Raw genomic sequence first — 25,587 nt, forward strand, 5'->3', positions numbered from 1 at the left:
AATCCATGCCACGAAGATCAGCTAATATAAGTAGATGCAAACAGGCCAAGTACAAACAGGCCGAGTACAAATACAGCATCACATGACAACATTGTCAACTTAACCAGCCAGCTAAATAAGCAACACTATTAGACCTATTTGTAAGTTTACTGATTATGTGTGATAAACACTACATATTATCAAAATGGCAACCTGGTGAAATAGTTTGAGGGACAGAAACATTAGTTATTGGTGCTAAAATTCTAACAAAATATGTTTACAAATTGTGGCCCATTTGTAACTGTAACTAACGATGTAAAACATGTTTTCAAACGATGTTAAAATTAAACGTATGCAGTCCCAAAAGACGCTGGTCGCATTGATTGTAAAATACGTGCATGCCTAAAATATATGCACTGTGCATACTTAAATAGAGTACATTGGCATGAAAGAATCGAGAGGTGTCCTAAAATAAAACAGTCAATCAAAGAGGCGTGTTCCACGACAATTATTTGATTCCACAAGTGAAATAATACGTCCTTAAGTCTGTCATTTCATATGATTTAAATGAGTCAAAATTATCAGTTAATTTTAGGCGTTGTCAAGTTCAATCATTATAATTTGTTGTACACTTACAATGTTGCTTTAGCAGATTATTTTTGACATTTTACTTCAAGCCCGCCCTTGCCCAATAGTTTAAATGTGCAAGAGTTTTGTTATGCATGGCCAGTGGTAAAAATATTGTCCGATTGCTGAGGCTGATCATGTTGCGATTTTCCCTTTAGCTGAGGGGGCGGGGGTGCTAATGGACTATTTGTGCCTTGATTCGGCAGAATAATAAGACCCTGGCGGTCTCATGTATGACAAAAGATCCCACTAATCGAAAAACAAAGGTATTCTTGACGAGCTCGTGCCTGCGCTAGCCAGCTGTGTGCAGCACAAAGATCACAGACTGATGGTTTTTTACCACGACTCAATCTGTTTGCAAGCAGTTTCCCCTATTTATTTTCCAGGGAAACAGGCTTCAAACCGTTGTCACACCTACCAAAACATAGTGTAATTACTTAAAATATCATTGACAGATAAATATGCAATTGTTTTATGTTGGACTTATGTTGTGTCTTTATTAACAGTAAAACTGCAGGCTTTATTATATTTGTGCCACACTCTTACAATTCTTTCAAGTCACCCCAAAATGAGTGTGACTAACAAACAAATACATTAATGAATCTCCCTAAAACAATCATACAACTGTCTATGGCAGATATCTGAATTGTCACGATCATGGCCTAAGTGCATGTTTCGTATATTTGTTCAACACATGCACTTTCATTCTTCTGCTACATGCGTGTCTTTGTACTTTATAATTAACCGTTAACACAATATCTACTTCCGTGTCCGTGGTGTACCTCCCTCCCTGCTCTTTGGCAAAACATCACTACCTTGCCCAACCCCACCCCTCACAGCCTAAAACAGACCAGTGAGTGGTAATGTGCCATAGACACATCATTACCACCTTTAACGGAATGATTACCATTTTAATACAAGTAAAGAGGTGCGGCACAAAGAAAGGAATTTTGTTGGTAATACTTGGACAAACCCTATTCATTATTGCCGTTCTAATGAATGACTGAGCTGAATTTTACAGAAAAAAGCAGATGGCGCAGTCTTCATTTGTTCCTTATTGATGTGAACCTACTGCAAAACAGGGGAGGATCTTGTTACCATCTTAATCAACGCAAAGCACATTCCAAAGCAGGGTGCTAATCGGATGCTATTGCCTTGGGGTAACATACTGCCTCATAAGTCAAGTAATGATAATTACGAACGAACTAAATTTGATAACACAGAAGTACTATCACGTTCTCTTGGGGCTGGTTTAGACGTAATTTTACACCCCTGGGTATTGCATGATTGTGTGAGAGGGCATATATACTACTGCAAAATGGTCACCTGGTTTGCAAAATCACCTTGATGCAACTACGTTCGTAAAAATAAATATGAGAAAAAATAAAATATGAGGGCAACGAAAAAGCTAAACAAACGATGAGTCAAAACTCATCGTTTGTTTCAAAGGAACAAATCACAATGGCCAGGTTGCAAACATGATTCTGCTGTAAATAATGAGCCTTCCAACACTCTTGGACAATTGTCATAAATGGCAATGACTAGTGTTCTAGAAATGACTCCCTGACAATGAGAAGAGTTTCAAACGTGAATGACTCGAGTTTACATGTTTTTTTTCCAACCTTTTATCTTCAATACGCCATTTATTTTCCATGGAAATCTTTCTCATTTTAAAATGGTACAACGATGGTGCCTAATATAGTATTTTGTATAATCCTGACTTGGGGTTACTTGGAAATATCTTATTTCACATGGATGGAAGTATCAAAGGTTTCTAACGTTAACACTCTGTGCAAGGGTGTGGCCACGGTGATCACATCACACACCCTTTCAAAGTTCGACACACCTGGGTGATTGGCTGCTACGTTTTCACACACCTACGTCCATATCCACACCCACACACCCCACCGCTATATACGTACAGCCCCCCAAAAACGAAGTGGCAAACTTTTTAATGGTCTTCTGAATTACTGCCTGTAGAGCCTGTTTGCATTAATGCTTGGATTCAGGTCTTTTCAATAGCCCTACAACTCTGGGAGGTTACAGACATACAGAATAGTTACGTTAAACTGGAAACTGAAAACATCAGAGGAATGGCAGACTGGAAACTGCCCATGGCTTACAACTTCAACCCGTCGTATCATGCATACGCTTACGGGCTCATGTACCCACACGGGCCTGAGCAAAACCATCAAAACTTGAGCTGGGCAGAGGCCGCCTACAATCACCCGGGAGTCGGTGGAGGTTATTACTCTACGCCGCCGCCGCATCAGTCGCCACCACGGAATTCGGAAGATAACCACACAGCTAATTCACACTTTCCTAGTTCTGTTCTGTATTTCGGCGACTCGCACACCCAGAATGGTCGCCTTTTCCTTTCCCATCATCAACCTGAGTTCAACCAACGACCAAGGGAGAGCGAGCGGGCAAGCAGCGACACTCCAAGCGACTCTGAGGCTCACACGCCAGGTAAATGGCTACCGCCTGCCATCAAGATGACTATAGCGACATTCTTTTTAAAAGCACACAGTGTTCTAAATTCAAATTGGCTCAGTGGCTCTGTGTTTGAATGCTAGGGGAAATTGCGCTTCTTAACTGAGCAGCTAATCGTATGCACGGTGGATATACTTGCATTATTTGGGTCTTGGATGAATCTGACGATCTCCTCTTCAGAAATGGAGCATGTGCCAAAGAAAGCCGCCATTTTCATTGACTAGTAACTCAGTGGTTTTTGGATTCGCTAAAAACACCACAACCGTCGGTTAATCCTTAGGTTGCGTCGTTAGTAGACATAGGATTTATGCGTAATAGCTCATTTAACGTTCCACGTAAACTTGAATGATATATTAGGATCCAGTAGCGCCGACTAGTGGTTGGGAGCTGACAGAGATCGTGATTCCTCAGATCGATGAATTGAACTTTTTCCGTTTCAGATTCCTGGAGTTCGGGGAGTAGCAGGGAAGGGTGCCCCACACGTGCTGCCACATCCTCCTGGGGAGAGAGAGAGGAGGAGGAAGTAGATAGTGGAAGTCCCGACAGCAGCGGACACGTTTCCAGCTCTCTGACTGTAAGAGATGAGGAGACACCTCATGTTACAGTGGAAGGAGAGGAGCAGACCCAGCTGACCTCCCAAAAAGCTCCACCTCAACCCCGGAAGGCCAAGGCACGCACAGCTTTTTCGGAGGACCAGATGATCGCCCTGACCCATCGGTTTAGTGTTCAAAGGTATCTTACTCCAGCGGAGATGAAGACTCTTGCAGGCATAACAGGCCTTACTTACAAACAGGTAAGAACAGCAACATTAACTTTGTCGTGTTGTTGTGAGTAAATCTGAAAATTTGTCTGTGGTTTTGCCATGAGAGGTATCAACACATGTTTCTTTTCCCCAGGTGAAGACTTGGTTCCAGAACCGCAGGATGAAGTTGAAGAGACACCAGAAAGACAACAGCTGGGTATCTGAAAGGTATCCCAACTCTGGCTATCCCAACATGCCCCTGCACTCTCAGGTATGTAACCACACCATTTAAAATGTATCTTTGGTTTTTTTTGTTTTTGGCTAATTTATACCACATTTTGTATGTGTCCAGTCAGTGCGTCCCTCTCTCTGTTAGTGTCAAGAGGGGCAGTTGGTCAGGACACAGAATGACCCACCCAAACAGGAGGCTTGTCCATAGCCTGGACATTGTCTTAAAGGCAGGGTGGTACACTCACAAGCATTCGTAACCATTCTATAGTCTGTGTTGTGTGCAATATTGACTCTCCGTGTACTGCTCAGTTCCAGACAGACTCCTCCGCAATGCCCCAGGACCAGTACTCCAACACACAGTTCAGAGAGGCTGTTTTCAAGAAGACTCCTCCCCAAACTCCAACTTACTATCACAACTACCCCCGCCCACCTTCACCCCAACAACCCCCAACACGAGTACAGAGTGGATGGAGCCTGCCCCCTGTTGCCCACTATGAATACAACACCAACAATTACAGTGGCGTGAATGGCAACAATAGCATCAACAGTGACGACGGAACGCCAGTGGATGCGATTGAAAGTCCAAGTCGCATGGCAGTGGTGCAGAGTGGCACTCAATGGTCGACATAAATCATTGCACTGAGGTGAGAAGCCAAGACTGGGACTCCACTGAAGGATCATTTGAAATGATCATTACCATTCAAAATGACCAAAGTGAACATTTTATAGTCCACCCTTTCAGTCCAGAACCAAATCTCATCCTTGGATTGACCATTTTGCTCAGGGGTAGGGAAAACCTACCAAAACTGCACTGATCTTTCCTTAACCTTTAGCTGTGCAGAGGGCAGGGAGGTTGGGAACTTGACATGAACCAGATCAAAGATATCTTCAACTGTGTATCTGTTTCAGTGTGTCTGGTAACAGGGGCCAGCTGAGGACATGTAGAGGAAGCATTAATGTATGAATTAAACTGTCTTTAAGGTAAAGTATCAGCAGTGGAGTCCCTCTAGCTTCTAAAGAATTGGTTTGCAAATCAATTTTTTTCCATTGTGTGTGTATATATAGCTTCTCTGACTGATACGCAGTATTGACAGATCACAGTGACTCAATTCTGACTGACTATAATGCTTTGCAGAGGGCTGTGATGAATTATGACCCTCCCACACATGTGCTAGACATTTATTGAATAATGAACATTGACTGCTTGATTTTTTGTTTTTATTGACTGCTGCTTTTTAACCCTTTTTAAGACTGATTATTTTATACAAGTCCAAAATTCCTAGACTATTATACATCTTTGATTGACACTTCAGTTTTTCTACAGTCTTGAGCCACTTCAGGGTTCTGGAAAAACTCCCAATAGCCTTATTTAATTTTTTACAAGTTTTTTTACAAGGCACTGCAACTGAATACTCAAGCAAATGGAAGTTTGTATTGCTGCACTGAATTGTCATTATTTGTTCTATTTCGATTGTATGTCAACTCCAGCCTTATGTGCTACTGTTACAGCAATGTTTTTGTGGCTGTCTGTGGTCCTGGTTTAATGCACAGCTGTCCAGAATGTACGGCTTTTTGCTCAGAAGTGCATTTGTGAGTATTATGTTGTGGTGATGCACTATTTGACATTTGGTGCTTCATCTTGCTTAAGTAATGGTGGTACATAGATCATGATTTGTGCATTTTGCTGCAGAAAGGTAAAGCAACTCACAATATTTACTGCAATAGTTCTGTTAAACCAAAATGTGGATGCCTTTTATACAGGCGTTATTTTATTGGAAATGCATATGTTGCTTCATGTGTAAATATGTAAATGACTGCACATTCTGAAATGCAATGGTTTTCATAATAAATCCCTTCTAACATGTCCTGTAGTTGTCTGTTGCTAGTGTGTCACGGTCTTCAGTCATCACTAAGGCCAGTGGGTGATTTACTTTTTAATAGCTACCGATCTAGTTTGGAGAGGGCCAGTTGGTGGCTTTAAAAGAGCTGACACCAGGAGCTCAGTTAATGGTTAGTGTGTAGAGTTACCTAACCCATTTCAAATGTTAACGCCATTCAAATAAACATCCTTAAAACAATTCTGAACATAACTGAATCATAATTTACCTCAGCACCATAATATTGAGAATAAATGCGGTAGCATTTTAGCAACTGTATGACTGGGAATACAGAAGACAACATAAAAACCACTTCAAACACACATTCCTGGTGACACAGACCGCATTGCACACCAGCAATATAAGCTTGAAGGCAGCCTCAAGTTGCTCTAAACCCACCCAGCTTTAATGTGTAATGTGTAATTTGTGCATAGCACCAAGCTACCAGTTTGCTACAATAAAAAGTGACTTTATTGAAAAGTTTGTATATTTACATAAGAACTGGAATCACAGTCAGCGGTGACTGTAATACATGATATTGCTCCCTTTACCTATGTTATACAATGACAAACTTTTAGAAGCAATGTGCAAGATGTTTTTCACTCTGTCCCACCCATACTCCACACACGCATCTCACACACAGTATCACAAGCGCACACCACACATACTGTTAGACACACACATTTTCTCACATTCCCTTTTTCCAATTTCGTGTCTTCATATAAATACTCCAGTTCCTCTCTCTCTCAGATCACTTTGAGAGAGTTTTCCCACGTCGGGGTACCCGTGTCCGTCTCCTCTCCCTCCCTCTCAGGTCCTCCGCGGGGGGGGCCGACGCGGACGCGGCAGGCGCCGGCCTCCCTCTCAGTCCATCTTGAGGCTGCGGTAGATGTAGCGGATGAAGGCCAGCGAGGCGCAGAAGGACACGGTGCCCAGCATGAGGGAGAAGACGAGGGCGGTGAGCAGCGAGTAGCCGAAGAACTCGGCGCTCTGCACCAGGCCGCTCATGGCGGAGCGGTTGCGGTAGTAGAAGACGGAGTAGACGAAGATGAAGAGGCCCGTGGAGCCGGTGCTCAGCACGCTGCGCCACCACCAGCGGTAGTCCTCCCCCGACAGCAGGAAGTAGGTCAGCGCCACCGAGATGCAGGCGCCCACCGACAGCAGGATGGCGAAGACGCACAGCAGGATGCCGTACAGCGTGTAGTGCTCGCGGCCCCACACCGTCGCGAAGATGTAGTACAGCTCCACCGAGATGGCGCTGGGGGAGAGGGACAGGCAGACTTATCGACACTGCACTGACAGAGAGAGACTTGATGAGGACAAATCAGTTGCCCGGGACAACCACTTTTTAGTCCTGGACAACAAACACTTGACATCTGTTTGCCCAGTAGACAACCAGCAAAAAATAGTCAAGTTTTCTTCCAATTTCATCTTTCCCTCCCCAGAATCCAGCTCAACTAGTTGAAAGTAAGTGTAGTGGTTCAAGATGTCCAGTTCTAAATTAATATTTGTCAGCAGTATTACATGTGAATTTTCATTGGCTGTCTGCTGTCACCCTGTCTTACTGTTCATACCTGCACATGTGAAAATTGCTGGAAAATTTCTTACCAGCGACAGCTACATCTAAGTAGATATCAAAGAATTTATTAAAATGGTAAGAACATACTGACCATGTAGTACAGCTAAACACTTCAATAATATTAGCAATAATTTTGCATGGCTAAACTAGAAGACAAGGGTAGGCTGAGCTTTTGGGGGGATCATCAGTCATTGGGCTAGCTTAGCTAGCTTGTTGAGGTTGGTTAGCTAATGTTAGTTGGTCATGACTTTAAACTTAGCTAAGTGTACAAAAAAAAAATAAGAGAATACGATGTTAGCCTAACTTTTCTACCTGAGGACATTTTAGGCTCAAGTTCAAGGCTCAGCCAGGCATTACAGATGAACACACCAATCTTCAAATTTGCCAATCCCCGGCAAGAGAAGGCCTGTGGTTGGCAAGAGGAGGGGCTGTGACTGCGAGGATAAGCAGCCAACCCCGACTGACAGCAGCCAATTTCCATCTGAAGACATGGAGCAACCCCCTCCCCTCCCCCCACAAGACAGAATCTCAGGATGGACATAAGTAATGATCAGCAGTACGGCAGAAACAAACATACACCAACATTCCGACCACACTGGCGCAGATTGTTTGGATTGGATATTACACTGGATTGGATCCCGCAAAGTGATGACAGGGACAAAGTGGAAAGGTACTGCTATGTGTGCAGAAAACTCCCAGAAATTGCTGATAAGTCTGCCTGCAGGCTCCGGCTGTTTTAGGAAACGTGTAGGAAAGGTGTACTTAAAAAATATAATGACAATAGACACAAAGAGTGTCAAGCATGTGAGAATGCTCCACCCATAAATATTACAAAGGACATGCCAACTGGCAGATGTATTCTGGTGATATCAGAGAGTCAGCGGTCTAAAATGAGACGACTGTTCAACACTGGCTTTACATGTGCAAAAAAATCAAAACCTCTCACTGATTATGAGCTATTGTATATAGTGCAGAAAAAGAATGGACCTGAACTGGGAAGCAACTATCTGTTAAGAAAATCTGGTATTCAGTTTGAATGTGTTGCCCGAACATGCAAATCAATCTGCAAGAGGAAATACAGCAAGCTTAGATCTGTGTGCATTCTAGTAGACTCATCCACTGACATATATTTTCTCCAGGTACACCAATGAAATACAGGCACCTGTAACTAAATTAGTTAGCCTACAAGATCTGAAAAACACTAATGCAAATAGCATCTTACTAGCCATGCACACAGCCTTTATCTCTCCACTGAGAGCTGATGTTTATGAAAATGTACAGGCATACACATTTGCAATAAATTGCAACATCTGTTTCATATTCTAAGTTGTATTCCTTTTTGTTATTTTCATACTAGTCACTAGTACATAACTAAAATAATTTACAAAAATCTGTGCAACCAAAGAGTGAACCTGGGCAACCAGATTAGGGGTGTTGGTTGCCCAGTGGACACCCACAGGAATTCAAGATTTGTCCACTCCTGGAGACAGCGAGAGGCACTGATACTGCACTAGGAGACAGAGATTTACTGACACTGCGCTGGGAGACAAAGAAAAACTATGGACTGCCATATGGCATGCAATGGTTAGACTTTTTCTTGATGCCGTTTAAGTTAGTAGTGAAATAAGGTTTGATACTCATAGATTAGTTTTACATTACATGTACATTTATTCATTTAGCAGACGCTTTTATCGAAAGCGACGTACAAAAGTGCATATAGTGGGCAAACAGGCACAGGCACAAGGGCAAGATGTGGACAGTTTTGGATTTTGTCATAGAGATGTGACAGTTTCCTTCTCTTTAGAATCACATTTAAAGTCACATCAGTTCGCTGAGAAAATTTCAGAAAGCCAACTGAATTTAAAGCTAGCTACCGCACCACTGAGAAACTCTTTGGTGTTCCTCTTGATATCAACTGATGTTATCAATTCCTTATATTGATAAAATGCACATGTGAAATTATTCATGTTTTTTTTTTGCTGACAAGTAGTTTATGTTCAGGCTACTTCCTGCCTGGTCTGCACTTTTACAGAATATATAAATTCTGGTGCAAAATCCACCCTGTAGAAGGGGGCTTGAGACAGAATGCCTGAGATTCTCTCAGGTTTCACTGAGGTGCCAGTATTTGTGCACTAGGCGCAAATGGAGGCCCAATCAATTACTGTGAAAGTGCCCATAGTTATCTTGCACTGACAGGAAGAGGGAGTTCAGCTGACTCGGCACTGATATAAGGTGACAGTCTCTGACATGAGCTGAGACACAAACAAGGCTTACTGCCACTGCACAGCAGAGGACATGCTGCACTGACACACAAGATAAACAAATTTACAGAGATGCTGACAGAGTGAGCGACACTCTGACTGAAAGAGAGTCTGTGTGATGTACAGTGCATGAATAAAGCAAATGTTATCCTTGAAAGCAGAGAAAGATTAGGCAGGTTTAAACCTGAAGGCGAGAGAGAGAGAGGTGAAGAGAGGGGTAGGGAGCCCTCAAGCCCCTCCTGCATCGCGTGCGGCAGCCCCACCTACCTGAAGGGCAGGAAGCCTCCGATGGCCATGTGCACCGCGGTGTGCTTGTACCAGGGCTGCGGAGGTATCTGCCGCGGGATGTTGCGGGTGCGGCAGGGCGCCTGAAAGCTGCCTGCCCGGTTCTTGCCCACGATGCCCCCGATGACGGTGAGGGGGAAGCCCACCAGCACCCAGGCGCCCAGCAGCAGCAGCACCGTGGAGGCGGGCAGGGCCTGGGTCGACCCGCTCCACCAGTGCACAGAGTTCACCACGCTCCATGTGAGGAACAGGGGCGCTGCACAGGAGGGATAACACTGGGCACTAGCGCTACACACTTCACTACTGGACCTTTCCATCCTTTACAGGGTGCGTAAAAGCACACGCACAGACAAAACTCATCTGACCGCTGACGTGACACAAAATATCTGCTTTTGCTGCATGGTTAATGTATAATCTGAATAGTAATGAGTAGTTACACTAGTATCTGAATAGTAACGACACTACCAACGACAATATAACAATGCCTTTAATATCTCAGAATTACACAGAAGCATGCGCTTACCTGAGAAGAGCGTGGAAGTGAGGATGATGTTCCATACCCAGCGCTGGCCGTGGATCTGGGTGTAGAAGCGGCAGGAGCAGTAACCCGAGACGCAGCTGGTCAGCGCGTACAGAACGATTGCTGCCGAGTTGATGGCACCGTGGCGATGCACATTGAACATCCCCAGTAACGCCATGACAATGATTCCTGATGCAGAGAGGAGCAGCGGGGTTACACACGTGCAGCGGGATTATATTTTTGTACACGCTTGTGTATTTGAAGGACAATTTGACAGCACACTATGTCACTTCAGTCTGGAGCTCCACTTAAGCCAATCTGCACTGGAGGAGAAATAAACATGCCAACGGCCATTAGAACTGTCACAGCTGATTTTTTAAAGATACATTCTAAGGTTATGCTAGATGGTGTGGCCTCTACAGTCAAGTTCAGTCATTTCAAAATAACCAGAACCTCTGCCTAATGTGAACAAAACGTGAAGTATTAAAAAGAACATGTTTAATGTTCTCAGGTTAAAGAAATCTGAAACAGCAGAGTCACCATCACCACAATAATTGTTTCCATTTTATCTCCTGTGATTATTATCATGTCAGAAGCCAGCGGAGTGTCAGAAGTAAAGGACAAAGTGTGGAACAGAAGCTTTCATTGTAAACTGCTGATACATTTTAAGCATATTACTCCGTGACTGTCACTGTAGTAGCTAATAGGGGCCAAGTTTTTCAACGATATTGAATGACACCAATTTTTTTGCACACAAACACAGGTAAACCCTTTTAGTGGTTGCATCTTCTTGTCATCTTTTTCATGTGAATACAAATATTTTGCCAAGTAATAATGCACTCTGCTGTCAACTTAAAATCATAACATTAACCTTAACAATTCACTTTACTTCCTCCCAGGAGACTTGCGTTTTGCTTATTTAACAAATGGCAGTTTTGTTGCCTTCTTCAGACACTTACTGAAAGTGACAGTGTGTGAACACATTATTAGCCTGTTGTCACACAAGCCAAGTCATTGATGGTAAAAATTCCATTGCAGCAGTTCGATTTGGCTTATCACAATCATAATATTAGCATATATTACTCGCAAAATTAAAACTGGATTAAAGACAGGATAACTGGGTGACTGCAAAAGTAAATTGGCACCTACAGGATTTAGGAACAAAACAAGAATACGCCTCAGTAAGTGTGGATAGTGAGCAAAGTGTGAGATGTGTGGTAGTGACACGCAGGCTCCGTCGTGAACAAGATAGCAGAATATTATGAGGTACTCACCTGTGGCTAGCGTGAGAAACTGTGCGCCCACCCCCAGAACAGCACATAGCAGGCTCTTGTAGGGGGGGAACCGAAAGACGTCAGTGTGGATGATCTTCCAGCCATTGTCCCCTTGGTCTAAGTCATCACAGCCCCCCTCCTCCTCTACATTGTACCTGAGGGAAGCAGATCACAAAGAAGGATGAGGGACAGTGACGAAATACTCCTACACCTTCTTACCCCCCCACACCCCCACCTCTGTCTCTCCCTCCACCCTGGGTCTACAGCCACAGTCCCTCTCACCTTGCAAAGTCATTCTTCAGCACCCTCATGAGGATGATGATGACAAAGCCCAGCAGCAGGACCACCAGCACCAAGGAGTTGATGATGGACAGCCAATGGATTTCCAGAGTTTTAGGGAAGAAGGAATAGTCCCGCAGCCGCTCTGCCCGTCGTCCATGGGGCAGGGGGCTCTCGAACCAGCGAACGCTGTAGGTATGGGTCACTGCCAAGCCCCCCCCGGCCCCTGCTCCGGGCACCACCCCACCACCCCCATCCAGTGGCACAGGCTTCACGTCCTTCATAGACACATTGGCGAAGATCACAGAGTCCCCATTGTACTCAATGTTGAAATCCAGGTGTGTCCACAGTCCTACCTGAGGGAAGAGAGGGTACAATGGAGAGATGAGGGTGAAAAAGTAGATGTTTAGACATAGTGGCTAAAGTGTAAAATTACACCGCTGGACAGTGGGGAGAGGCATACTCATACAGCCAGCAAGACAGAAAAGACACTGACAGATAAGAGATTATGACGATGATGAGAAGAGAGAAAGAAAGAGAAAGAGACCTTATGGCTGTGAGGCAGGAAGCCGCTCTCCTCCATGTATCCCACAAAGCCCCATATGGGAATGTCATCTAGGACAAACTCAAAATAATACAGCTCCTCCACTGCGTCTCGCAGCTGTTCCACCTGGGAGAGAGAAAAAATAACCCTATGGCTGACTGCTAGTCTCTGCCATGGTGACAGAAAAAAAAACATACTATCGGATCCTATTCCCGACCAAATCCATCCACAGTGACTGAATATATACAAAAGAAAAGGATTACAGTCATATTCTCTTATAGCAATAATTTTTACATCGATTTTCTCTTTAGAATTTAGCATTAACACCAAATTGTCTATTTTCCTTGTGTTCAGAGCATTGATGTAAAAAAAAAAAAAAAAAAAGTTCTGTTTTTTTTTTTTTTAAATTCAGTTCACATCTTAAAGCACCAGTTAAATTAATCACTCCTTCTAATTACTGGTCATCCCAGAATGCACTGCAGCTACCTCTTTCTCACTGAGGGTCAGTTCACACAGGGTCTGCCGCTCTGTGTTCTCCCTGAAGCGGATCTCATACAGGGACTCCGCCATCCTGTCTCCGTCGAGCACCTCTCCAAGACTTAAGGCCTTGTGCCGCACCTGAGAACGAATTATGACACATAATCACGTATAGTGACACCGGATCACACAGTGGCTACACATTATCACACAGGGTCACACACAATTTACTTGCGGACCACCTCTAGCTCACTGACCTCTTTGGGCCTGCAGACAGGTAAGGTGTAGTAATGGTAGGTCTCCTGGGGATTATGGTAGGGACCGACCTTGTTGACATACAAAGTCACAGCCTCCCCAGGCTTGTAGCTCACTGCCCATCCTGCCTGGGGCAGGACTAACAGGGCCAGTATGCACACTCCAAACCTCCCACCAACAAACCGCAGAGTTGGAAGCCCCCAGCTTGTGGTCATGACAACCCCTAATGATAAAACATATTTTTAAAAGATTACATTTTAAACATGATTCTTCACATATTCAATAGACCTGACACAGATTAAATATTCTGCAATTTTTGCAAAATATGCAACCTATGAAGTGAGGAAAATACTGTATTTACATCTGCAATTAGACTCTAACTCAGATCTTACACGTCCATTACAGCTCAAAGGGCATTCGATAGCTAAAAATTTTTCACCAAGATAACTTTCAGTTTGTTTTCAGTTGTTCACGGAGCGGCTGCCTCCGTGAGCTGTGTAAAGACAGCTAGCTTAAGTCAGTATCAATGATCGGAGGTGTCCCTCTTTTTATTAGCTGGTTAGCTAACTGTAAATTAGCGAGCTATTCTGGTCTGTTGCGAGTTCGAGATCGATTCATTAGCTAACGTTAGCTAGCTGACACTAAGCATTGCAGCCGCACAATGACAATTGCTTCCCTATACTTGTTTTAGATGGCTAGTTAGGTTGGCTGTTTTTGTTGTTGTAGCTAGCTAATGCAGCTCTTCTTTCTCAAAATAGTTTTTTCAGTGACAACTTCAACATCGTCCGTATACTTCTTCTATTCTAACATTGTCTTCAAAAGCATATATACGTTTGTGAGTGTTAACTGTATGCACATGTACCATTAACGCATAATTATGTTCAGATTATGTCAGTGTTGCCTAGTTACTTAATAATTATATTAGCCAGCCACATTACCGCAGTTTCCCCTTTGCAGCCTCCCAAGTCAGTCTGTGTAGCGCTTCCAGGCCCGGTACCACTTCGCTCCTCTACACTTTTGCTTCCTCGGTCTCTTTCTTCCAGGACTTCGTTTAAACGTTTTGTGTCATCTTCGTGAGTATAATGAAAATACATTTAAAAAATAAATATGCTGTGCCCTATATCATTATTTGAAAGGGACTTCAAAAATACGGAGATCAGGCAAATTCGGGTCAGCTACCCGTTCACCACGTCACCGTAAAGAGTAGCGATGGACTTTTCCGGGGTGGGCGGGGTGAGGTAACACGCCTCCATGCGGTGTGGGTACTGATTGGATTCGGACGTACAGAACGAAATGCTCTGGGGATCTGAAAATGAATTACTGGATCTTATATTACATAAGATATTTCCCAACCCTGGTCCTGGGGGAATTATGTGTGTGTTGAATTTATGCCAGAATGGGCTGGTAGTTAAATTCGAGTGAGTTGTTAATTTAATATTCATATAGATTTGAAATTTCATGATGTGCTGCACTAACTTTGGTACAGGTCACATTCCAGCTGAATAAGTGCTTTTTTTCTGTCTTCAAGCACTGAAAGCAGGTAACGATCAGGTGATGTCAAATTCAGAGCAGTATTTAGTTAGCAGCAGAATCATACCAAATTTATTAGAAGCATCTAAAACAAGAAATACAAACAAGCACAGAGTGCTCCCAGGACCATGTTTCTGAAATGCTGATGTAATATTCCCTCTCCCCTCCTTGAAACTTTAGCATTCTGGTGATGTTTTTTTTTTTTTTTTTGGTTCAGAAGTCAGTCATCTGAAATGGATGTCAACCACAAGATTTTAAAACTGAATGGCTTGTGGCTTATGTGAACTAAAATCAAGAGTGTATCTATAAGCATTTGAAAAATGTGGAAATAATTCTGATTATAAAAGGTAACCTTTGTAGCAACATTCTCCATACTAGGTATGGCCAAGGTTCAGAAACCGTGACCAGCAATTTGCACATATCCGTTCCTGATTAATTTAACCAAATGAGAAATTAATGATTAATGTTATCAAAAGTTACTAACATGAAAAATTTGCTTGCTGGCCATAATGGGCATGGCTAATTTTCTCGGCTAATTTTGGCTAAGAGTTTTTCTAGACACAATGAACAATGAATGTGCCAACTCTGAGCATGATCAAGCAGTGTATGCTGTATATAGATAAATAGTGTTCAATAACTTAATTGGATATGGCTGGGTTTAGCTAGGTTTAGCTCGTTCTTAATAAACCAAAACATGGTACAAAGAGCAAGGCAAGGTAGTCAAAGCTTTCTGAGCATAAACTGTCAAAACGCTTTTGATGGGTGCAGTGGTGCTGGATCAGTCTGTAGTTTTGTAAGATGTAGTGATATTTACAAGCATGAACGTAATGAGTGAGGCATTGGGTGCCTTCAGAGATTTTAAATAATCGAATACCGATTTGTAGCATTTTCACAGCGATGTATTTGATCGCGTTACCCGCTGTGGCTTGATCTATGACATCCCCACGCGATCGAAACACTTTAGCCACTAGTAATGCCTAGTCGCGAGGCTTCGCGCGAAACAAATCCAGTTGGCGCGCTCAAAAGTCTAGGGCTGAGCAGAGTCGTGTTTGGCTAATCCTGTTTTTGGTAAGTGGTCAAGTCGCTAACTCTAAGAGGTCTTGAAGTACAAAATAAATAAGACAACAGTGTGTTTAACTAAGTTACATGTAATGGGTAACCTACCTAGTTAGCCACGGGAGGTAAAATCGTCTTCAGATATGTTAGTTATCTAATCGACTAGGTATCTTGCCTGGCTAATCCATTGGTGTTTTCGTAATATCATCTCGTGTTACGTGTTAAGTGACTTGTTTATTGTAACAGTCGTACCTAGCACCAACTAGTTTAGAAGTAGCAAGCTATCTGGAGAGTTTTGTTTTTTAGGCATGCCATCTCGACGATGTGTGTTTAGCTTGTTAGCTACATCTTTGTAATATCAATGTAAGATAGCTAGCCGTTAGCTAACCACACCATAATCAGCAAGATATAGTCTATGGCTAAAAGTATAGCTACCTACCTAACTACTGACCATTTGCGTCTGTTAATAGTTAGGTAACTGGCCAGCTAGCTGTATTGTGTGTAACTACTCTCAAATGTTGTCAGTAGCTTTACCGCAGTCTGCAGTGTATGACAGTGCGGCTGGTGGCTGTGGCCTTGATAGCTAATAAATATTGGCTCCCTAGACAGTTTTTGCTGGGTGGTTCGATCTGCTAGCGAAACCGAACATGGTCGGTTAGCTAGCTACCTTTTTTCTGCGCCAGTGCCAGTGCGAGATGGCATCAGTAAACTTTCAAGGCTTATTGCAGCAGTTCACACGGGCTGGTGAATCGAGCACGTAACCAACTGGTCTTTTGTGTACTTTGGTGTCATGCATGTTGAGCACAGTACGCTGTGGCCATGGGAATTCACGGACTTGCCAAGTTAATTGCGGACCAGGCTCCCTCAGCCATCAAAGAACACGACATCAAAAGCTACTTTGGTAAGGTGGATCTGATTTTATGTCTCTTATTGCATGTAAACTTGCAGTCGCCTCCTATCGTTGTGGTACTCTACATTACTGTGTCAGGATGGGTGAAGTACATTTACATTTATTTATTTAGCAGACGCTTTTATCCAAAGCGACTTACAAAAGTGCATACAGTAAGTATAGCGACAGTACGGGGACAGGAAGTGTACAGTTCCATAATGAGACAGTTCTCAGCTGAGAGCAAGGTCTGTTCGTGGACACAATACTATCAGATTTGTACAATTACAGCCTATAGGGCAACTAATACGATACACCTTCAAACAGCAAACTTCAACAACTTCAAACGGTGCAATGAGCGTCAGGGTAAAGGCGGCAACAAGAAACAATTTTAAAAGCACAGCAATTTATGCCAGCACTGATTGGGGAGGGGGCAGCTATTGTGTGCTGGGTCAGTCCAGGTAGACTCTGAAGAGGTGCGTCTTCCGGCCCCGTCTGAAGAATGGGGTGAAGGAGCTGTCCGTAGCAAGACAGGGAGTTCGTTCCACCGCTGGGGAGCGATGTAGGTGAAACGCCAATGTCTGGCAGAACGTGCACCTCCTGCCTTGACCATGCAAGGAGCGAGGCGTCCAGTTGCTGCTGAGCGCAGGGGTAGGGCTGGATGAGTTCTTGGAGGTAGGCAGGGGCTGTCTTGTTGATTGCAGAGAAGGCGAGGGTCAGGGTCTTGAATCTGATCCTGGCAGCGACAGGAAGCCAGTGGAGGGATTTAAGCAGGGGAGTAACATGGGAGAATTTGGGGAGGTTGAAGATTAGTCGGGCAGCTGCATTCTGGATGAGCTGGAGAGGCTGGGTGGTACAGGCTGGGAGGCCTGCGCGGAGAGCATTGCAATAGTCCAGTCGAGGGAGAACTGTGGCCTGGTACAGTACACAAAGAATCTATCTACTGTCTACACAGTTGTCTCTATTTGCAACGGTGTCTTTGAGTGTTATGACATGTTTCAAAACAACTTGCCACATTGTAATCATTTCTCACCTTTCTGTTTCTCAGGGCGAAAGATAGCAATAGATGCATCCATGAGTATTTATCAGTTCCTGATTGCAGTCAGGCAGGATGGCAATGTTCTACAAAATGAGGATGGAGAGACAACCAGGTATTTCCTGACACCTACGCAGTTATTTCAGTCTCCACCTACCCACTCTATTGCCCTTCTGTTAAAAAGCGGGCTGAATTTGTACATTCACCTGCAAGGTGCCTACATTCTCGTTTGATTAAGTCTCTGTTTACCAGTGTTTATAACATTGTCTCACCCTTTCTCAATGCCTCTTCCCTCATGGCCTCAGCCACCTGATGGGCATGTTCTACAGGACGATACGCATGCTGGAGAGTGGAATCAAACCTGTCTACGTGTTTGATGGCAAACCCCCACAGCTGAAGTCAGGCGAGGTACTTACCGCCTCTGCGCTGGGCGTGTCACAGCTTTTTGGATTTCTTCATTCTTTGGGGCATTTTTATAATCTCACTGTCATATTGGACATTGAACTGTCAGGTCTGTTCATATGTAAATCCCAAGGGCTGTAGTTCGCATTGTATTGAGGGAAGTGTAAGCTGTCGTTTGAGCTGTCTGTATAGTCTGACACCCTTCCCATCATCCCCCTCTCTACAGCTGGAGAAGAGAGGAGAGAGGAGAGCAGAAGCAGAGAAGCTTCTGGCACAGGCGCAGGAAGCAGGTGCAGACAGAGTTACGGTTATTTAAACACATGCTGCTTCCCCTCGCTGCGTGACAGTTACCTCTAACTGTGGAGATGAGGAGACAGTACTGTCTTTTGTCTTTCAGGGGAGCAGGAGAATATCGACAAGTTCAGCAAGCGGCTTGTGAAAGTCACCAAGCAACACAATGACGAGTGCAAGAAATTGCTGACGCTGATGGGAGTCCCTTACATCGAAGTAAGCCTGAGCCTCAGCCTCATACCCTGGAGGCGGTGGCTTCCCACTAATTTTTCATGAGTCTTTTCACTCTTGTTTCCTTGATTGTCCTTGCCTTCTTGAGCCACGTTGCATTGTGTGTGCTGGAGTCAACACAGGAAGCATGTGTGCTGAAAGTCGACTCTCGCTACAGGCTCCGTGTGAAGCAGAGGCCAGCTGCGCGGCGTTAGTGAAGGCAGGCAAGGTCTTCGCCACGGCAACCGAGGACATGGATGGCTTGACGTTTGGGACAGGGGTCCTGCTGAGACACCTTACTGCTAGTGAAGCCAAGTACTGCCTGGACAGCCTCCCCACTATATACCACTGTTCATACACATGTAGCCCATTACAGATGCAGAGTGTGACTACCTCAGAATTCTTCTGCATTTATTAATGCAGAGGAGCAAAATTGATATTTGACAAATATAAAACATAATTTCAATATATTTAGTATTTTTTGCTTTTTTTCTGTTTTCTCCTCAAGGCACTTGGAACCAGCTCAAGCAGACTTTTATAGTGATTGAAAGATGTAGACGTGTAAATAAGTGAACACACAGTGCCATCTTGTGGTTTCATGTGATGTTTATTTACTGAGTACAGTATATAAAGTAGCAATTTCATTTCACTGTGTTGAATTGACAAACATTTACTGTGTAGTTTCTTCCTCGTATCTTTATCCTCTTTCTTTTATCCTCACTTCAGCCAAAGTGGAGAGGAAAGACCACAGCTCTACCAGCAATTCTGTTGTGATATATTTTCTAGCCACTTATTAGAGTCACATTTCTCTCTCTCTCTCTCTCCTCTCGAAGGAAACTTCCCATTCAGGAATTCCATTTCAGTCGCATTTTGCAGGAAACCGGTCTGACCCACCAGCAGGTACCTGTGTTCACTGCTGTTTTCACAGTGTGGGTGTAACCATTTCATGATTATATAATCTTTATATAATCTTTATATATATCTTTATATATAAAAGTTTCCTGCTTTTCCCAGCAGTGAACTCATTTGTTGATTGACGGGCCAAAACATCTTGCCTGAAAGAAAGTTCTTTGAGAAAAGTCTGCATCTGTACTCAGGCAACTGAGCCAGAAAAATTCAAAAGTTCGTTAGACGTTTTCTGCCACCTTTTAGTGTTTACGATCCCTGCTTTTCCAGCAAAGGTAGCAGGATTCATGCGTTTCTCTTTTGAAACCTCGAGTTGCTGAGCAGATGCTTAGATCCAGAGCAGCTTGTTTGGTGTGAAATGTTTACACTTTATCTGAGCATTTGCTGGGGCATTTCTGGTTTAGCATGTTGCCTAAGTTGAGACCGCTACGACAGTACCCCAACATGGGAATCAAACCAGTAACATTTGAGTTGGGAGCCTTACTGTTCGCAACTACTTCACACTGCGGCCACAGGAAATCGTGTTTTTGCAGTTCCTCTTTCTCACCCATATAGTCCGTACCATAGACCATATAAGCTGCATGGCTCAATGAGAGGTATATTACATAGGACCAATTTGATTTTGAGCAAGATTTTTGTCCTCTGTGAACTACAGTACAATATGTGAACCATATCAAGTGTCTCTCTTGTAACACCAAAACTAAAAAAAAAAAAAAGATTTCTTATAATTATTCTTATTCATAGGTGATACATCAGGTGGTGGAGGGCTACCAATTGAATGCCAAAAATGGAAATGTCCTACGTCAGTGTTTCTCAGTCCTACTCCTGGAGCCCCCCTGTCCTGCATATCTTCCATCTATCTTTGCTCCAAACACACCTGATTGAAATGACTAACATGCTCTCGATTAAATCAGGTGTGCTCAGATAATCAAAAGTGCGACTGATGAGTTCAGTCAGGTAGGTAGAGCAGGGAAAGATGGAAAGCGTGCAGAGCAGGGGGCCCCCAGGAGCAGGATCGAGAATCAGTGTCCTACATTGTTACTCAATGTGAAGGTCAAACCGCATAGATTCGAAATCTGAAGTTCTTCTGATGTAAACCTTGTACAGAATGTATGTTTTTGTACAGTGCCTGATTCTTTTTAATGTTCTAAATAGGTGTATTTGTAAGTGTAAGTATCCCTCTCTCTCTCAGTTCATAGACCTCTGCATCTTGCTTGGCTGCGATTACTGTGGCACAATAAAAGGAATTGGACCCAAGCGAGCCATCGATCTCATTAAGCAGCATGGCTCCATTGAGGAGATCCTGGACAGCATCGATCCTGCTGTAAGTCTGTTTGTATGCCTGCTTACAGTTCTGCTGTGGGATGTTTTTCCTGTTTCTAAGGATGCTTCATTTGCAGTGGTTTTGGTTTGTGATTTCTTCGCATTGGAATTTCTGTACATTCTGGGAGAATGGATGGAAGTATCCTTTGAAGTTCAGCCCTCTGACAAAATGGCTTCATCGCTATAAAAATGCTGTGTTGCTCCTCTCACACTTTTCACACATTGAGCAGTAGCCTGAAAAATGTAACGCAGTTGAATGGAAACATGGAAACTGACAGCAATAAAAACGGTTCAGCTTGCGACTAATTTCACATGCAGCGATGACAGGCATTTTGTCTGTCATTGCTGCTGCCTAATTAATGTTAGTTGGCTATTAATATTCTGTGTAATTGTATTTAAGTTGGCAACTTGGAAATCACATAACTTGACTGTAGTGACACAGAGAGCTTAATGGTAATGTGTACATTTCACTAATGTGTGGTGACAATGTCTAATGCTACAGGAAATGGCATACACAAAATGGACTGGCAGGGGCTGAATGGGGCAATGGTAAAATGCCAGAGTAGTCCCCCTTTGTATTGTTGTGTGGACCAGAGAGCTTTCTTCAGCAGTTGTGAATTGAATGCTACCGGGTTTTTTATAATCACCAGTGTCAGTAGATCTCGAGTCTGTTTCGAGGTTTGTAGGCATGAAATTTCAGGAAATGCCTGTTTTGCACAGCATCTATACAAAATACAAAATGCAGAAACCTTCAGAGCAAGTAGTTAAATGTGTCAGTATTCTTTGGACTGGAACCATTTTTGTTTAACAATGCTGTGACACTATGTTACAAATATGCAAACACACATTGTGCTTATTGTAGGTTTTTCAATGATTTCGTATTAAAATTTGGAATACAGTTGTAGTGTACTTATTACCCCTGTGTAGTAAAAACTGTTCTTTTTTTGGACAGTGTCTATTAATGAGACCGTAATAATCAGCACTGACACTGTACTGAACTGTCCCTTACAGAAACACCCGGCTCCAGAGGACTGGCTGTATAAAGAGGCCCGCCGGCTCTTCCTGGAGCCAGAGGTGGTGGACAGTGATTCTGTAGAGCTGAAGTGGACTGATCCTGATGAAGAGGGACTGGTCCAGTTCATGTGTGCTGAGAAACAGTTCAGGTATCACTGCATATCTCGGTGCTGTGAACTAGAAACTGTGTCGAACACTGGATAAAAATCATACAAACTAATTAGCAATTACGTACATACAATAAGGTTTCCAGTATTGGTGATAATTTTCATGTCTGATTTCACTGTACGAATTATAATTCAGAATTTAAAAAATGCGAGGGAGAAATTACTGTGGTGCAAATTTTAAAATGAAATTTCCACTCATTCAGAAAGTTGATTTGGTCAAGGTTTACCCTGTGGGGAGTCTGTGACCCTATATTAAATAATCTGTACTTTAATCTCTTAATTGAATGGTGAAGTGATTTGTTTTCTCATTTGAAAGGAGTGAGACCAGTTGCTGCTTGTTTTAAAGGGGGACCCCTATGAAATGTACAGTGTGGCTCATATTTTGACTCTGTGCTCTAATCGATGCACCTGCAGTGAGGAGCGCATTAGGAATGGCTGTAAGAAGATCATGAAAAGCAGACAGGGCAGCACCCAGGGCAGGCTGGACTCCTTCTTCACTGTCACAGGCTCACTGTCATCCAAACGCAAGGTACATGAGACAGCATGCGTGCATGTGTGCTTGCCTGTGAACTAATCTGTAATTCATTTCAATCTCACGTTCTTGGGGATGATCATACTGTGTAAACTGTGTTGGGAAAGATTTTGGGGTCTGTTTTAGTGTTACAATGTCTGTGCCCTGCATTTCAACTACCTGTTCCGTTGAGCTCTGTTCTTACCTTCGACTATGTCTGTTATTTTTCTTAGGAACTGGACTCAAAGGGGTCAGCAAAGAAGAAGTTGAAAACAACTGCAACTCCAGGAAAATTCAAAAAAGCCAAATAGAGAAAAAGATGAAGTGAACAAGATCAAGAGGAAGTTAAAGAATGGAGGAAGGGGGCAGCACTCATCTTCCATTTACATTCATCTCTGCTTTCTCATGGTCACTTCCTCATATTAAAGAAAGCACAGTATGGACGTTATCTGTACAAAACATTCAACTTGAGAATAGTGTGGATATTTTAGCAATAAAATAATTGCAGCAGGACCAGTTTTAATGATTATGCCTTGTCTTTTTTCTTGTTTGTTCCTTAAATAAAAATGTGTGGTTGGTCGCTGGTATTCTGTTCATGATAGTGATTAATGCTGTTGCTACATGCATTGTGTAACAATGGAAGATTCATAAAAATGGGAAAGAGTGTCAGTACTGACATTTCCTCTTTACTGTCATCTGCTTTTTCATTAAACTTTCCCCAGAGAGGACAGTTCTGACTTTTACAGAGAATCTACTTTCATTCTTTTTTAAATTTAAGATACAAATGTTATTTTGGTCACCAGTCAGAGGAAACTGAACGGCTTCTGCAAATCGGGCTTAGTTAACAATTGCTTACAAGATAACATAAACCATTGACCCACACGCTTTCATTAATATATCATACTAAACCATTGCCCTGTTCTGTGGGAGGTGTTTGACATGTCAACAGTTGTGCTACATATGAATTTGAACAAAAGTGTGGTTAGTATATTTCCTGTGCATATGTGGAACAAGCAAGGTAAAACTGGTTTTCAGTGTACCAGAGACTGTATAGATGATTCATGGTTTATCAGCTGATGTCTACCAGGTTTTGATACTCTAGTTAAATTAATATGGTCTTAGTGTAATAAGATGTCAATTAACATTATAGTAACTCACTTATTCCACTGTTCCTGTGTATATAAAAATGATTTCACTTGATTTAAAAATGAACTTGCCGCACAAAAATTGCATTCTGATTATATCTGTCCATTGGCACAGTCACAGCCATATTTATAACTTCGTCATGGTTTCGGGTTGGGGATGTCATTCATGTGACAAGTGCTGCAATGCTTGATTGCATCATTACAGTGTTCGCTGTGGTGTGCCTGCAGTGTAGTATCTTTCTGCTTTTCACACACACATTCAACTCGGGCGTGGAGTTATGACAGCCTGCTGAGGAGAAGGCAAGTATTCATTTTTTCTATGAGTTTTAATAGATCTATATTGCTGTTTGTGCCATGATTCAGGGTAAGCTAATTCCAACAAAATGGAAACGCCAAACTATGCAAGAATATTTATTAACAAATAAGTTGCCTTTAGAACATCTTCAGCTTTTCTTAGAATGCTATTACTACGAGTTCTGAACTGTTTCTAGAGGGATATTGGCCTGTTCTTTGAGACGGAAAGCCTCCAGTTCTTTGAGAAACGGAGGTATAAATCTGCTCTCTGCTCTACGTTTCAGAACTTCTACCCATAAAGATTCAATGTTTAGATCTGGTGATTGGGGAGGGCAAGGATGGTGTTTGACTTTACCCTGGTACTCATTAAAACACTCAATCCATTTAGCAGTGTGTAAGGGGGTCTCACCATCTCAGAAAATAGGAACGTCTTCAGCAAACAATGTGAGGGTGCACCAATTGACCTAAAATGGTTTCCTTTGTCATAATCCTGTGATGTAGAGCAATAATCGGACCAAATGACTCCCATGAGATGGTTTACCATACCACAACAGATCCATCACCATGTTTAATGGTTGGAAACAGGCAATATGGGTTTCTCCCAACACACATCCATCCAGATGCTGGAAAAAGAGTGACATGTGACTCATCAGACCATATTACTTTCTTCCACTACTCAGACATCTAGGTTTTGTGCTCATTACACCATGCTATGAGGCTGAATTGCAGCGCTACCATAAATATCAGCCTTGAGAAACTCACAAAATAAAGTATTTGCTGAGATTGAGTCACAAAGGTGTAGATTCAGTTCTGTGGTCATTTTGAGACAGTTTTTGTGTTTTTTTTGTCTGCCCTGTTAAGTATCCATCTATCCCTGTTACTGAGCTTCAACCTGTAAACTCTGTTCCTGTTTTGTGATGCAGTTTTTCCTTGTTTGGAGTGTGCTGTCATAATTTATGACAGTGTTCTCTGGACACATTAAATTAATCATTTTGCCTTGACTGATGCACCTGCAATTTGGGCAATAACTGTTTGATCTCCTCCAAAATCTTTTAGATTTCTCATGTTAGTTAAGAAACCCACATTTAAAAGTGTTGATTAAAACATCTTTTAAAATGGCAGAGGCATGGCTGGAATTAATATTAACATTAACATGAAACACAAATGTAGTTTGATTAACTGTTTAATTGTGATTCAGCTACCATAAAATATGAGCCCTTTTTCATGTCCATTATTTTGCGCACCAGATGTAATTCATAGGGTTTATTTTTGTGTAACCTATCATGGAAAGAATATGCAAAGAAGTGTAATGTTGTATCACTGATATACTACTAGATGACCTGCAAAGTTAAAGAAACATTGAAGGTATGCACAATAAACTAAAAAGTTTTTC

General features: G+C 42.7%; 3 protein-coding genes across 3 annotated transcripts; 2 read left to right on the forward strand and 1 right to left on the reverse strand.

Annotated features, from left to right (window-relative positions):
• The first annotated feature begins 2,699 nt into the window (after positions 1–2,699).
• Positions 2,700–4,702, forward strand: nanog (nanog homeobox). Its single transcript, XM_036554852.1, has 4 exons — positions 2,700–3,075; positions 3,540–3,892; positions 3,996–4,112; positions 4,382–4,702. The coding sequence occupies exons 1-4, from the start codon at positions 2,700–2,702 to the stop codon at positions 4,700–4,702; spliced, it is 1,167 nt and encodes a 388-aa protein (XP_036410745.1).
• A 2,076-nt stretch (positions 4,703–6,778) lies between these two features.
• On the reverse strand, positions 6,779–14,624 carry LOC118773165 (transmembrane 9 superfamily member 1-like). The gene is made up of 9 exons (XM_036521964.1): positions 14,362–14,624; positions 13,426–13,646; positions 13,178–13,309; positions 12,695–12,817; positions 12,151–12,503; positions 11,869–12,023; positions 10,598–10,783; positions 10,057–10,330; positions 6,779–7,207 (listed from the first exon to the last, which is right to left on the reverse strand). Exons 2-9 carry the CDS (start codon positions 13,636–13,638, stop codon positions 6,814–6,816), a joined length of 1,830 nt encoding a protein of 609 aa, XP_036377857.1. The 5' UTR covers positions 13,639–13,646; positions 14,362–14,624; the 3' UTR covers positions 6,779–6,813.
• Positions 14,625–15,957: 1,333 nt separating this feature from the next.
• Positions 15,958–23,626, forward strand: fen1 (flap structure-specific endonuclease 1). The gene is made up of 12 exons (XM_036521855.1): positions 15,958–16,021; positions 16,817–16,910; positions 17,944–18,046; positions 18,237–18,339; positions 18,560–18,623; positions 18,731–18,840; positions 19,013–19,149; positions 19,668–19,734; positions 20,933–21,064; positions 22,075–22,226; positions 22,659–22,773; positions 22,989–23,626. The coding sequence occupies exons 2-12, from the start codon at positions 16,829–16,831 to the stop codon at positions 23,064–23,066; spliced, it is 1,143 nt and encodes a 380-aa protein (XP_036377748.1). The 5' UTR covers positions 15,958–16,021; positions 16,817–16,828; the 3' UTR covers positions 23,067–23,626.
• Positions 23,627–25,587: the final 1,961 nt, after the last annotated feature.

Source organism: Megalops cyprinoides, chromosome 2 (assembly GCF_013368585.1).
Source record: "Megalops cyprinoides isolate fMegCyp1 chromosome 2, fMegCyp1.pri, whole genome shotgun sequence".
Classification (NCBI taxonomy): Eukaryota; Metazoa; Chordata; class Actinopteri; order Elopiformes; family Megalopidae; genus Megalops; species Megalops cyprinoides.

Bases quoted from the DNA above. Each gene is read 5' to 3' on its own strand.
- nanog (XM_036554852.1), top strand. From the start codon at position 2,700: ATGGCAGACTGGAAACTGCCCATGGCTTACAACTTCAACCCGTCGTAT. The intron at 3,076-3,539 runs GTAAATGGCTAC...TTTCCGTTTCAG, and splicing joins CTCTGAGGCTCACACGCCAG to ATTCCTGGAGTTCGGGGAGT. The intron at 4,113-4,381 runs GTATGTAACCAC...TGTACTGCTCAG, and splicing joins ACATGCCCCTGCACTCTCAG to TTCCAGACAGACTCCTCCGC.
- LOC118773165 (XM_036521964.1), bottom strand. From the start codon at position 13,638: ATGACCACAAGCTGGGGGCTTCCAACTCTGCGGTTTGTTGGTGGGAGG. The intron at 13,310-13,425 runs GTCAGTGAGCTA...ATTCGTTCTCAG, and splicing joins CTGTCTGCAGGCCCAAAGAG to GTGCGGCACAAGGCCTTAAG. The intron at 10,331-10,597 runs GTAAGCGCATGC...CCTCCTGTGCAG, and splicing joins CACTTCCACGCTCTTCTCAG to CGCCCCTGTTCCTCACATGG.
- fen1 (XM_036521855.1), top strand. From the start codon at position 16,829: ATGGGAATTCACGGACTTGCCAAGTTAATTGCGGACCAGGCTCCCTCA. The intron at 18,340-18,559 runs GTACTTACCGCC...CCCTCTCTACAG, and splicing joins CACAGCTGAAGTCAGGCGAG to CTGGAGAAGAGAGGAGAGAG. The intron at 18,624-18,730 runs GTGCAGACAGAG...TTTGTCTTTCAG, and splicing joins GGCACAGGCGCAGGAAGCAG to GGGAGCAGGAGAATATCGAC.